General features: G+C 38.3%; 1 protein-coding gene across 3 annotated transcripts in view; it reads left to right on the forward strand.

Moving 5' to 3' along the window:
* Positions 1-15463, forward strand: part of dennd1b (DENN/MADD domain containing 1B) — a 303360-nt gene that overhangs the window by 210537 nt on the left and 77360 nt on the right. For all 3 annotated transcript variants that reach the window (XM_068037699.1, XM_068037701.1, XM_068037700.1), the window contains 3 exons: positions 3571-3616; positions 9405-9506; positions 14490-14615. In XM_068037699.1, coding sequence (XP_067893800.1) covers positions 3571-3616; positions 9405-9506; positions 14490-14615 — 274 coding nt within the window. The remainder of the gene's footprint in view (positions 1-3570; positions 3617-9404; positions 9507-14489; positions 14616-15463) is intronic.

Here is a 15463-nt window from a genome sequence, read left to right on the forward strand (position 1 = left end):
ACACCTGCACTCACTTTTATCTCTGCCCCACCGATTAGGCCATGGTTAACCAGTTATCCCACTTGGCACTTCTGATTGATTGGCTGTCAAATGTTTCATCTCATCTGGCAGCTGTTGCAGACACCCAAATTGATGCTGCGCAGAGACTTTGAACTACCTGTTCGAGGTGGCTTTCAGCTTGTGTGAATTTGGATAAAATACCTTCACTTTGAGCTGTCTCTCTTGTAACAGCCCTAGCTCATTGCACACCAGTTCCAATGACTTATGGACTTTGTCCTCCCTCGCTGTATCTCATGAATAATACCTTTCCAGTTTCAGTCTGAGAAACCTGTGATGGCCGCTTGGAGAGGGGTGGTAGAGCAGTCTTCTCTAGTGTACTCTCTGCTTCTGCTGCTGGTGTTGATTTGTGGGGTGGAATTGTAAATGATTGCTGTAGCCTTTGATATACGACTTGCTCTTCTGCTGACACCTACTTCGCCTGCGACATGAATGTTGGTACAATATATCTGGGCTTGACTGCCTTGCTGCTGCATTGGTTATGGCTTCCCAGTGCTACCCCTGTTGAAGATACATAGGTGATCTCCTGACATCATAGGTGTCGTTCCAGCTGTCTGAGTGAACTGCCATTCTTGGCCTTCAGTCTGGTCCCTTTCTGTTCAGTGAGTGTGTAGTATCAGCTCGTGGTGCCACTGCACCCAGCTCTCTGTCAAGGCTGGCTCTGAATCTAGGGACAAGCCCATGGTAATGTTGATGCCCAAACTCCAAATTGTCGCAGTTACACCAGTGCTGCAATGAAGGAGATCCTCTATTCCAGCATTGCATTGTTAATCTGCCAAGGTCGCCAATATATTGAGCAAAATGCGGTTGCACTAGCCATTTCCAGTAGGAGAAGGAGTGATATAGCTTTTAGCAGTGCCATGCACGTCCAGTTCGAAATGAGCCCTTTAGTGTGATTGTAGCTGGAGTGGGTAACCGTAGCACTCGATACAGCTATTGCTGCAGATCCTTAGCAGTCGTAGTAGTTGTCTGGTCTTTCATAGGTCTAGCCAGATTGAACTTGGTAAAATAATCATTAATGACTAAGACAAATTCCTGCCTTGGTTGAAGTTTATCTAGGGTAAGATAGTCTGTGACAGTCAGTGTGAATGGGGGAGGTGCAACCATAGAGGCCAGGGTATCTGATGCTCGCATTTTTCCGAGGTTGTCTCCTTTGGGGCATTGCTCAATTTTGATGAATTGTTTTCTGTTGCAAGTACAAAAATTTAATGGTTCAGGAGTAAAATTATGGAATGCCATTTATTTTATATTTGACAAATTAGTTTTGAACTCCTTGTTCAACATATTTTCAATATTGGACCTTGAGAACTGTCTTTGTTGATCAAGTTAGTTTTGTTGTGTTGAAATTGTTGAGCAGGAAAGCTATGAAGGAATGCTTGGTGTATCCTTATTCTTTGATTAAAAAAAAAATACAACAAAATGTGAAACTGTAGTAACAATTATCAAACGTGTAACATTTAATCTGCTGCTGAGAAATCTGCCAATTTAAAAATATTTCATTTTAAATTTAGCAGCTGCTAATTTAATTTTGTACTGAATTTCCAGTTCAAAATTAAAATGCCTCGTGTAAATAGTGTGAATTTATTGTCTTTTTTTTTTACTGTGGAATATAAAATGCACTTTCTGATCAGGGTTGTATTAGCTGTAGATCAAAATGATTTGAATTGGCAAGTGTTCCTGCCTTTTGTGTAATACAGCACATGCATCAGATTATAATTGAATACTATCAAATATGCTTAGGGGGACTGATCTCCCTTACTGAGGGAGATTTATTTTGAGTTAATTGAACTAAACTGATTTTTGTCTGCCATGTACAAGAGATTTAAGACCAGACTGCTAAGTTTCACGTAACTTAAAAATTATATTTTAAAATTTACTATCCTTTTGCAAAACAGGATGCAGATTTTTTACTCACAAGCACAATAAAATTAATAATTGTATTGTAATTCTACCCATTTTACAATAAGCTTGTTGTTGCAGTAGATGTTTCACAAAAGGATTGTAAACATCAAGATCAGAATTTAAAAGTACTAAATTGCATAAATAAATACATAATGGGGTTATTGAGTTTAAACTGTAGAATACATATAGTATATGCCAGTTTCCCAAATTCACTAGGGAATGGTGAAGTGTTCTGGGGATTGCATTTCTGGCATGGTTTATGTTGCTGTTTACACAAATTAAGCTAGTCATGATTATTCAGAAATTGAGATTAAAATGTTATTGGCTGGAGACTACATTTTGGGTGTGCTGTAAGTAGTGGAGGTATGGTGGAGGGGAGAAACAATTGAACCATTCATAAAAATCCAAGTTGGTTTCTGTGGATCATATTTACTGCACTAAAGAACTGTTACTGGAAAGAACAGAATGCTGCCTGAAAATGTGGGCTGACTTTTGCCCCTTTTTTACCTCTATCATATTGAACTATAAAAGCAATCTTAAGCATTTCCCCTCATTTTGTAATGAATGATATATAAATACGTTAGCCACCTGATATGTGTGCTTGAAATATCCATCCTTTACTCAAACATGGGCAACTGTCAGTGCTAATCTTTAATGCTAGACAGGTGGCTTCTGAAACAATTCTATCATGCTGTACATAAAAACCAATGAGGGAGTTGTCAGTCCAGTATATGCGATATTGTGATGGGAACTGAGTCTCTGAATTCCATATGAAATTGATCACTTGGTAGTCCTTGCTCTGATGCAATTTTTCAGTTCAGTTTATCACAGCAGAGTTACTGTTTACAGTAAAGAGAGACAGTACTTCCACAAGCCTGGTTTCGTGAGATGGGAGTAATTATTTGTCACTTAATTTGCCTGCTCTGCATAATAAGGACAGTAATTGCTACAGGAAATCGCATTTAACAAATAAAATCCTCTCAGTAAAAGCAGGCCTTGTTAACAGTTGCTTATCTCAATTGTAATTTGCGTGCCAAGGGAGCATTATTTCATAATTTACCATATTTTTCCATTAAATGCAAGTGTGTGTGTGTGTTTGCGTGCATGTATACAATTTTGGCTTGCACTGTGTTGTATGTTTAAATCTCTGGCTAATTAATGTTTTGTATATGAGGCAATTCTGAGATAACAGAATTCTTAATGCATTGATAGAATATCCTATTTAAAAATTCTTTTATTTTGAAATTTACACTTTATCCTATGTTAATTTTTTTAATGCTTTCCACCCTTTTTTGCACAACATGCAGTTGCTTCACTTGATCTAGCTGGAAGGTAGTGCAAAAGTAGTACTAAAGTGAAATCCCTTTTCCCTCCTGCTTAGTAGTTATATTTCATTTCCTGCACAGTAGCATCTTCCACTTGTTTACCATGATCGCTTGGTAGAACTGAGGAATTCACGATGCAAAAGGTTTTCGGTGTGAATATTATGGTACATTCCATGGTACAGACCATTGCTTCACAAACTGTGCTGGCATTGATTTCTCAGTCATTCTGTCCTGATCATAAATACTTCCTTTTAACATATAAAGTTTATTTTGCTTTTTATCCTAGCGCCCCGATGCCCTATCTGGTTGGAGTTCACTTGAGTTTAATGGATGTAAGTTGAATGTTTTTCCTATTTTTAGCAACCTGTGTACATGTTAACTCGTTGTATAGAGATCTTATTACATGGCTTAAAGGGCAGAAAACACATGTTGACTAAATGTCAAAGTCACCGTGCCATCAATACTGTTACAGTCTTACGTTACAGAAGTGAAAACATGCTTAATACATACAATTAATGGATGGAAAAGATCCTAGGTACGAATCATGGGAGCATTCTCAAAACATTTAGGAAAATTGAGGAACTATTTTAATTGGGGAAAACAACTCCGCATGAAACAGGGCATGCTATTCAGTATTTAACCATTTTGTTGAATGTTCTGACTTTAATTTTCATTGCCTGTTTGGGGCGGGGGGTGGTGGCGGGAAGGGAGACATGCCTTCAGAGTGTTTCCTGGAGTCATTTGAGCTTCATCTTAAGATTTCTGTGGGTAGAATTGCGCAAGGTGATGAGTTGATCTCTGCCCATCATAGTTTAGCTATGAAGACAATAATATCAATCAATCTCTAATTGTTCACATGAAGTTCAGAAAAATGAATGCCAGAAATAATGTTTAATTCTTAGGTTGCAGAATAACCTTCATGACTGGTTTTAGAATGTTAAAAAGGTAAAGCCATTATACAAAATATAATGGGAATTAAACCATTTTCTTGTTGCTGTATATTTTTTCACTCCTGAAATCATGTTCTCCATATAAATATAGTTAAAAATGCTGCTTTGGGGAAGCGGGTGGAATGGTGTTTTAGGCACTGACCTTTCACTTCTTAGAATAGGTCCAAATCAAGTCTCGCCTGCTCTGTTTGTTCGCTTTACGGACGCACATGAAATATGTTTGGGCAGTTTCATTTAATTTCCTAGTGAGTATGAACCAAGATGGATGATGTAGGAAATAGGAAAAAAATTGTCACGCTGGTGTAGCAGGTTATGTTGTTCTGGGGCTGAGGCATACTATTACATCAGAATAAAGGGAGACTTAGTCTGCACCTGGCTGTGCTATACTTGACCTGGGAATGTTTGCTGCTGGCACTGAATGCCTGAAATGTGAGGAGTTCCAATTCCCAACCGCTAATAATCCACACCATGTTGAGTACAAAAAACAATGTGCTGCTTTTTGCTGAGAACAGTTGAGAGCGCAATGATTGCTGCAAACATCTTGAAAATGTAAACTCTCCAACTTTTTTTTGTTCCCCTTTCTCACCTGCATGCTGAAAGATGACTCTTTATGTTCTCCAAGCTGTAATATTTGGATAGATTTTAATTCTTTCCTCCTTATACTGCAGTCTTGACGTTAAATATTCACATGAACTCACTGAAGGTTAAAAGCAAGCTGGTCTAGCTCTTGCCATGGTAAGGTCCTGAAAGGGCCATGCATTATCTCAGCATAATCTGTGCTATATGCAGGGCAAAGATTTCTAGGCCTGGAGTTCGCTGCATGGGCATAACCCAAGTTATTCCCGAACTTGCACCCTTTCTGCTGATGTCAATAAAGTATGCCCGAATTCAAAATAGGCATGAATTGACATAGAACCAGTGTAAACAACCAAGGCCAAATGAAACACTGAACCCGCACTAGTATATTTCTTCTTCCAGCCTTAAAATCTAAGTTCAACTCATTGAACCATCATTCATATACATTAGGCACAGCATGTTTAAGAACCTGCAACTGGGGAAACTTTTCAATTGTTAATGTGATCTGTACTTAAAACTGGATTAAAAGAAACATCATATAGAGCAGGTCTCATTAAGGATAATTTTTTCAAATGCTCAAACAAATTCCAATTAAATGACCCATAGAATGACTCGTTTCCTTCTGCGCCTGAAAACCTTGTGACAATGGTAAGAGATCCCCTCCTGGAACAAATGCAATTGGAAGATAGTGGCTTCTGAGAGTCAATGGGGTGACCAGTGTTGTGGGCTGGGATTCATTCAGACAGAAGTTTTAATTGACAGACATAGAGGACCAAGGACACTTGGGTGCATTGCAGTTAAACTCAAAACTCTACAATCTTTTAAGCCACAAAGTTTGTTTGTGCTGAGATTGTGTGGGTATCTAGGATCCAGGCACAAATGTCGAGGGAACTCCAGAATGTAGATTTTACTGTTGTCTTCACACATACAGGCTATGTTTAGATGCTGTATCTGGACCAAAGTGAATGCTGCAATGTTCTGAATGTTTTCAAAGCTAATTTTATTCAGATAATTCCTGAAAGATATGATATAATTACTTATGAAAGATTTCAGTCATTTAGTTAAGATATATTGTAGTTTTAACTTTTCCTGCACAATTTGACATACATACACAGGCTTCAAAAATTTTCAAGGCAAAGGTTAGTGTAGATAACTTCTTGAATATTGACAGAAGTGAAGCAAATGAAAGTCACACTTCTCTCCACGAATGATGCTGAGCTCAGAGTCCGTATAATCTTATTGGGAATTAAAAAAAAGATAATTTCATAATCTTTCATAGCTCATGTGGCTGAAAAATGAGGTTTTTTTATTGAAATGATTCAGACAAGCAGTCAAAGGTATTTGGTTTTTTTGATGTAGCAAATATAAAGAACATAGGAAAAACAGGTGGATGTTCAAGATTGTTTAAAGACCATTGTTTCAAAACCACTGATACTTAATGATCCAGATCCACTTACTCACAGCTGCCTAATAGATAAGGAGCTTTCCTTGCAGTTTGATTATTATCAGAACTATGCTAAGGCATAGGTAGTCCTCTCTTTCCTCTTCCCTCGTCAGAGATGTTGGACCTGCGCTCTGTGGAAAGAATGGACTTTAGAGGGCTAGATAGATAGCCATGGTCACCCTGTTGTGCTTTCCTGGGATGTTTCATCATTCTAATATCTGTTCACCATCCTCATAGCTGGTCTAGGATTCTTGTGCATGCACGGGCCACCTGCTTCCAGGCCTCTGCGATCTTCATCCCAGCGGCTCATTATAATACGTTGGGTGCCCCCCCCCCGCCCCCCCCCCAAATCACGTGGCAGGGGCGGCCTCGGCAATGCGGTCAGTGTGTCGCCTTTCTCTGTGCAGGCACTGGCGTCATTTTTAAAGGGCTGTTAGGCCTGTGTTGACAGATCAAAGTTGACCCCACCTCCCCTCACAACTGCAACAAAAAAATCAAGTTTGACCCACTATCCCACCCCCCAAATACACCAGAAAAGCCCAGATTACCCCTTTTCCATCCTAACTGAACTGTGCAGAGTTGACCCCTTTCACTTCCCCCCCCACCCAACTTCACTACAAATGCAGAGTTCCACCTTCCCCACCTTAGTGGCACCAGCTTTCCCTGGATGGGAAAGTGAAGGCATGAGAGTGCCACACTTTGCTCGGAAGATGCGGAACTGCTGGTTAGATCGCTCCGGCTTCCATTTAAATAGCTGATTTGAATATTGAAATCCAGGTCCTGCTGTGGAGCAGCGGATGTGCGAACACTGAGCTTCCCCACTGGCGGGAAGATTGGGCCCAGCATTCTTGACGTCAGGTTCCATGGCAGGCCGCTGCTGCTCTGATAGTCCCCACACCCAGCCTCGGAGACCAACGCCGGGTGGAGAACAAGATCCCGGCCATTGTTTTTCTCTGTTTCTCTTGTTCTTTATCTGATCACTTTTTCTTGATAAGCTACATGTGATTAATACCATGATCATTTATTGTTTGTTCTCACCGACAGTATACAGTCGAACATTTGCGGAACATTAATTTATTGTACACGTGTTTTAGTCATAACCCTAACCCTTGCACATGCCTCCATTGAAAACTTATGTGATTTATCCAGCTATAACAGAAATTCATCCAATCCTTTTTGTATGAAAAACCTACCATGGTTTTCTGTTCCACAATCCTGTTACCCTTTCAATGCAAGAACTTACTTCAATTTCCTGGTTTTCTGATGCCAGCCTATTTCTCAACTTGTTATGGTGGCATTTGCGCTCATAACCTTTGAGTTGCTTATCCTGTATCATAATCACCAGGTTAAGTTAGTATTTAAGACATATAATTAGGAATGAGCATCTTCAATCTCCTCTGGACTTCATCTCATAATTCTGCAACTTCCCTATAGTATAGAGACCCAGAATGGTACTCTAGCTGCAGTCTTACTGAAATGCCAAGTTCAGCATCCTTAGCTATATAACCCATTTTATTTGCTTTCTTCCACCCAATCTCCCCAAGAACACTGAACTGATGCTTTCAATGAGCAAGTCACCAAACCACCCAGATCATCTTTCTGCTATTTGAGCTCTTGATTTTTCCCATATCCCTTTTGAACTCTTATCTGCCATCAATTGTTCCAACAGGTCTAAATTCTTTTGAAATATCACACATTGGTTCGAATCATTGGCCACTATATCTAATTTGCTATTATCTGAAAGCACTGTTCTATCCTCCAAATAATTTATAAAAATTATGCACGACAGTGGTCCCAGTTCTGACCCCTGTAGGCCTTCACAGCTGCCCATTTCCATTCTGACATCTCCAAATGCAACTCTGTTCTTTGCTTTCAACCTTTCAGCTATGACTATCTCAGCCCAATATTTTGTTACTTGGCTAATCAGTGTGTTATGTAGGACAGTGTCAGATGCCTTCCTGAAATCCAGGTGCATAAAATCAGCTGCCTCACCTTCACCCATCAGATCTGTAGGCTCCTCATAGAATTACAAGCCATTGAGTTGTTACTTGATTGCAGTGAATCTCCAAAGGTATCATAGGAATAGGAGTAGTCCGTTCAAACACTTGAATGTATTCCACCATTTAATTATATCATGGGTGATCTGTACCTCAACTCCATTTACCCACCATTGATCCATATCAAATGATGTCCTTACCTAATAAAAAAAAATGTCCATATCAATGTGGAAAGCAACATGACTTAACCCTTTTGGCTTTGCATACCAACCCATAACAGCAGTACTGTTGCTCAGTAAATGGATTTGCAATTTCAGCCAACTCGCAGGCACTGTGGATGAAAATTGTTGGAGCCTGGAGCCTTTTCATTTTAGCTGCATCTTCCTAAACCTTTCTATTGTTCCGTTCTTTCTGATACAGGTCTCCAATCTGCGCTATTTTATACTCTGCTTTTAACTCGGACAAGTTTTCTATTGCTGCGTCCCTGCAATTTCATTGGCAAAATGTCCACTAAACAATGAATAAGTAATTCTGCTACTTCCTTATTTTTAGATACCATCTCCCCATTGCCACTGGTAAACCGTCTAATGTCCTCTGTACTTTTTTCTTGTTCCTTATGTTTAAAGAATGCTTCAATTGAAGATACCTAAGCATGAACTGTATTTAAATATTCAATACTTTGTTTGAGTTGCCACTCAAGTTTCATTAATAGTGATGGGTGACCACTTTTAGAACTTCTAAACTGGAGCTAAGTATCAAATTTGTAAACCTGCCTTCAGCCGAAATGTTGCCTGCTTCAGTGCAGAATAATGTTTTGGATCTATGATTCAATGGCCCAACACTTATTTAAAAAAAAAAGGATCAAATTCATCGTCACCCACTACGTGGAAGTGACTTCACCCTTTTGGCTGTGCACAGCAACCCATAGCAGGAGTATTAATGCCATGAAGCACCTGAATACATTCAGACAACCTCCACACAAATACTCAGTTGCTGGAAATGCTCTTCTCTGGGAGAACACTGCTGGCTGATGACATGGCAACTGTGGAAGTATAGTTTTTCTTTTGACAACTCCAAAACCACATGCCTTTTATTTATATAATGCAATTCTATTTACAACAGTGCTGAGCATTTCTTCTTTTCCTTCCAACAGAAGGTGAAGAATAAAGCTTTAGAAGATGTGATTATATTAAACGTAGATACAAACACACTGGAAACGCCATTTGATGACCTTCACAACCTACCTAGTGAAGTGGTAAGTCAAAATGGAACTATGCTCTTTTTCAAATTCATTAGCTGTTTGTCATGATGAAGTCTTTCCTTTTGTAATCACAAATTGGAAGATGTGAGGGGTGGAGGTGAGCAGTAACAAGTATGCTCATTTTTTTTTAATGAAAATCAGGAGCTGCAAATTGACTTTTAAAAAGCAGAATTATTTTCAAGATTTTGACTGTGGCTGAAGAGAGGTTCTGAATTGTGCAGCCAGTCGTAAATGAAGCTCATGATCAGAAAGATATTTGCATTCATTAGCTGTAGCTTTTTAAAATGTAAGTCTCTTCATCTTATACTTAATCATTAAATTACAAAGTATGCATTTCTGTCTGCCTAGTGGCACTTCTTGCTGAAGAACGAGTTGAGCTGTGAAGGCAGCAAGAAGAAGGGGGCCAATTATCAGCTCCTGTTTCCCTGCCACCTGCCAGCTCTTTTTCCTTTAATTAATGTTCAGATGGCACCGGTCAATATAATAAGAAATACTTTTACAGTTGGGGTCACAAAATTGATCCTTTGATCTTCAGTATTCTGAAACATTTGTTTCCCTGAATTATTAGTTTTCCTGTGCATTCTAATTTTCTTACCTACTGACAGACATTTTCAATGGAAGCACGTTATTTGTTTTAAAACTGTTGACTCTCTCTGTTGCTTAGATTTCTGTTTGGGAAGAAAATGACAGTTTGAACTTGCCACAAAAGGATACTGCACTAAATTGAAAGAGATAGTTTAAAAAAAAGGCTTCCTTTTAGCCAATGAAGTCTGATAAATGAGGTGTTGCCTGCATCTCTACTTTGATCTTGTATTGCTTTTCCTGGTTACTAATGCTTCAGGGTGCTTAGTATTCCATGTTTTAATTTAAGCAAACCACAAGCAATACGTGACCAAACTTGTACAAAATGTGACAAATATCCATTTCCGAGTATCCACCATGTTGTTTTTCCTGTAATTATCATTTAAATTTATGATCAACCAAGATAATTTGCGTCCAATATTTTGATTCCATTTTTTCCCCCTTTTTGTCCTCTTTATCCCCCCTTAGCCCCCACAGGCAGAAAAGATAATTGTTAAAATATTATGAGTTGGACTCCTGTTGATTTGAGTAAAGCTGTTACAAGATATGTTTAGTTACATGTGAGTTCATGTCACGAGGATTTTAGTCCATATGGAGTTTATTATTAGGTCAGTTTTTATATTGGTATCAGTTGTCATAAAGGTCAGCAGGTCACAGTTGTCCTGAATTACTGAACTGTTTTCATGTAGACGTTCTGCTGTGGTGTATACTGTCATCTTAATAATGGTCTCTTGTCAGATATTCACACATAATATTTAAGAGTTATTGACTATTAGAAATGTTATTTTCTTCATAGCGATACCACTTTGGAAAATACTGTGGATTTCCAGATGGAAAAATAATTTTTCAGTTAGCCTCTGTCAACTTGTCAGTTTGCATTCTTGCTGAAATACTACTGTGTCCAAATCATATTTTGTTCTGTTCAATTTTCATTGGATTAAATACCTCAGTTAATAGGACTTGTCTTGCTCTTAAACTTCTTATACTATGTAGCATGCACAATGAAGCCCTGGAAAAATGCATTGTTGGAAATTCCCTAATAGTTCCAAGTTTTTGCAGCTCCCATGCTTGTACCACTGCACAATGCACATTCCCTTGGTTACTAGCTTTTAGCAGTCACTGCTGCAGCATCTCTGAAGGGAGCAGGCTGTGGTCATGGCAACTGGAAGATAAATAGTTTGCTTCCAGTATAATTCAAGACTATTCATTCTGATTACTTAATGGATTGTTGGGGCATTTGAAGTGCAATCCCACTTATTCCTGACACAGGTGGACTGCATGTTTTGGTACTTTCCATTAAGCAAAACGCTTCTGGCTTGGCAGTTTCCTGTGTAGTGATGGCTGAATAAGGTGGTGATGCATATCAAGACTTCGCTTGTCAGCAATTTCAGCAAAGCAACAAGAATGTGGTAACAACACAATTATCTTCCCCTTTTTATACCCATTGAAATTAATAGTGTGCACGGTGTTGACTTCATTTTCATTTGGTGAAATTCTGGTGCACCAGGATTCCAACTGCGTTCTCTCCCCTTCGCAACTCCCCATGTTGTCTAAAATATTGTGAAATAATCTAGGATAGGTTGCAATCATTTCCTCTGTGCCAGGTGGATAATAGTAAGTTCTGTTGTTAACTCAGTGTGTCGTAGACTCAATCGTGATTTTCATCTATGAACTAAATATAAAGCAAAATGTGTGGTGCAGGGCAAGGTAACAGCTTCTCTGGAAAAAGAAACAAAAGATACTGGCAAGCTGGGTCACAAGAAAATATTCTCAAAGTGCCATGTAGGTGAGTGTGCCAATAAACCCAACTAATTGTGTCATATTTATACACAATTAAATTACCCAGACTGTACTGCTTCAACATGTCTCTGATGCAGAAGAGGACAGAGACAAACACAAATACTACCACTCAGAAGTCAGATTGTTGACTTTGTGCACAGATCAACTTGGATAGCAGCAATAAGTCTGCCAACAGGTTTGTCCAATAAGTTGAGGGTGGACCTCCAAGAAGCAACTCCTGGAGTTTCCTTCATGAGGAAAAGATTTTTTTTTCATAAGTTCAGAAAGAAAATATCACTTAAGGAAATCTTCCTGAAAATTCAGAGGAATAATTTTATTTGAGCAAAAAGTCTCTTCAGGGTTTTGGTTCTTGGTACTTCATAGTGACAAAGGAACATTTATCGGAAAATGTTTTTGCTATAATGAATCTGACTATGGATACAATGACAAATATGGTCATTTGATATCTCTGTCTTGAATGGTTTCCAAAAACAAATTTTACCCAAAGCACCAGAAAAATCAGCAATCAAATCAAAACGATTTCCGTAGTCCCAGATCCAAAAGACGTATAGCTTGTCCCTGACTCTACTGCCAAACTTGGTTGAAATGACAAGAACTTGTTAACTTTTTTGTTTAGGATTTCTGATTTGAAAATTATGCTGTTGTTTTCAATAAAGAGGAAGATCAAAGAGTGGGTCATCCTTGGTTGTTATTGTGTATCTATTTGTGATGGTTATAGAGGACCATAGGCATCTGCTGTCTTGCCTACCTTCCTGTAATAGTCAAAAGAGACTTAGACCAAAAAATGCAAATCTACTGGGCACTTTATCTCAAGTAACGGCTGGTTGAATATCATGGTATAATGTGCAAATGTGAAGTTTAAGCACTCTATCGTTCGGGCAAGTTGCCCTTGTTTTCTGTCCTTTGCCTATTTCAATCAGACAGATTGTAACTGATTGTTTTAAAATGAAGTAAGTGGATGTGGATAAACTAGCTTTAATATTACTGAGGATTTGAAATGTAATTTGAAGCAAAATTATTGCTGCCACATTGTCACTGATAATATGATCATTTTTATTTGTGGCAGTTCTGTCTAAAGGAGCATTATATTGCTATTGGGAAGTTCTTGGGCCAAATTAACAGTGTGTTCTGAAAACTCCAAACTTCTGCAGTTTGTCTTGGAAGGCACTTTACAAGTTTTCTAGTCAGTGAATTTCCAATCAAATCATTATACTCCTCTGTTTATGAATCTGGGGAAGTTTCTTCCAGGATTCCTTACCAGACTTGTCCTTTTTGTTTTCTTAAAAAAAAATTTTTTATCCCGGACTTGTGGAATCTGCCCCGTTCACAGGTATTGTTTTGGTGCACCCATTAAAATTTATCAGACTGAGAAATATTGATATTTCATTGCTTGAGGATTTGCAGAATGAAGCCATAGTGTAGTCTCAATTAAAAGAGCATGGAGAATTCAGTGGATTTGTATGTTCTTTAACCTTTCTCACCACAGCAATATAGATTATGTACTTCGCAACCTGTTCTGAAGTTAATTGAAAAACTTAATGAGCCTTGGTATATGCAGTCAGAGCACTAAATGAATTGGATTTCTAGACTTTCATCTGTAGCTATCAAGCCTTGATGTAAATTGAAAAGATCACAGCTATTGGGAAAAGACCTATATTGTAAAGTCCTTTCTGCATAGATTATGAACATCATAACTCAATGATTTTCCATAAAAATATGGCTATAATTGGACCCTATGGGGTCCATTTCTTTGATCAGTTCACAGCAACTGTGACTTTACACTGAAAAATGTCACTGCTGTAAAGGTTTATCACCTGTAGAGCTTGGTTTTCTCTGATGCCTTGTACTGTGCTGGTTATCTTTATTAAAAGAAGCATAATGAGTAATTAGACAGCAATCATTATTTGAAGCAGAAGAGGAAATTGTGTTCAATATTTAACAACAATGGATATATTTTCTCATTACTCTTCCCTTGAATTTGAGACTGTTGGTGTTTTGCTCTCATGTACCATGCACTTCATAATTTTTTAACATGTAATTTAATTCTTAATTATATTTTCTTCATGAAAATTTGGTCTTATTTTGTTAAGCAGCAGGTGTTTCTTGCAATTAACTGTACTCCATTTGATTTCTGCTTTACTGAGGTCTGAATAATTTCAAGACTTTTGAAGAAAAGATTCTATCTTTGGAGTTATTCTTAGAGTAAGAAATGTATGCAGGGCATTGCCTCTATCAATAAGAAATAACATTTGATGAAAAGAGCAGCTAAGTAACCCTTGCATGGTCTGGATATGTTAATGTTTGCTACTGCCTAGACATGGTGGCACATGTTGTACAATTCCAGCAAATGTCTCAGAAGTTGTTTAACTCATGTAAAATACAGTGAAATAATCTATTTAACTCCGTCTTGTGAAAACTTTCAAAATGTTTATCTTTTGTATGCTCTTGTCAACACTGTTGCTTTATGTAGTAACGGAAATAGCAGGTGCTCAGAAAGGGATGAGAGCTTGCACTCTGATACAGTTTTTGCTTAATGTAAATTTTAGATTTTTTCCATAAAGTAGTGTTGATTTAACATTTCCTTTCTTTGTACAGGTCACGTCCTTGAAATACAAATTGAAGAAGCAGTCAACAGCTACTGGTGATGGCGTAGCCAGGGCTTTTCTTAAGGCACAAGCAGCACTATTTGGCTCCTATAGGGATTCACTGCGATATAAACCTGTAAGTATTTAAAGGATTTCTATTCTTCTGTTGGCTGAAACATAAATCAGACAAATGAGCAATATTTCTATTGGTCCCTATAGCTTTATAATACATTAGGTGTTTTTTAATCCCCTGTTGCCATCTCATGCTTACAGTTCCATCTAGTTTTTATTTTTACTTCTTCCTACTCGTATCTTGTCTTCAATCATTTGCAGCTGTGAAAGCAGAATGGTCCAGCCTCCTGACTTCTTGTGATTGTCATCAGTTGCTCTTTATGCCTTGCTGGAAATTTGTCAGCTATAGATCAAAATGAACCTTTCAGTTTTTACAGTTATTAAGATGCAATTTTTTTTGAGGCTTTTGGCATGGTGACCTGTCCGATGACTGACGAAAACTGCGACATGTTTTGACATGTTCAGTTATCAGGTGGACTATTCAATGGTATAAGACCTCCACTTATTCAAACTTGCACTATTCTGTAAAACTGTATTTGTATTTGGGCCTGTGAGCCTTATCTATGAACATACGAATTAGGAGAAGTAGTAGGCCATTCAGCCCCTCTAGCCTGCTGTGCCATTCAATAAGATCATGGCTGATCTGTTTGTGTCTTGAATTCCACACTCGCATCTACCCCCGATAAACTTTGATTTTGTTGCCAAACAAGAATCTATCTACCTCCGCCTTAAAAATATTCACCACCTTCTGAGGCAGAGTTCCAAAGTCACACAACCCTCTGAGAGAAAAAAAATTCTCCTCATCTCTGTCCTAAAAGGGCGACCCCTAATTTTAAAACAGTGCCCCCTAGTTCTGAACCCGTCCACAAGAGGAAACATCCTTTCCATAGCCACCTCTTCAAGACCATTCAG

Source organism: Heterodontus francisci, chromosome 8, assembly GCF_036365525.1.
Source record: "Heterodontus francisci isolate sHetFra1 chromosome 8, sHetFra1.hap1, whole genome shotgun sequence".
Classification (NCBI taxonomy): domain Eukaryota; kingdom Metazoa; phylum Chordata; class Chondrichthyes; order Heterodontiformes; family Heterodontidae; genus Heterodontus; species Heterodontus francisci.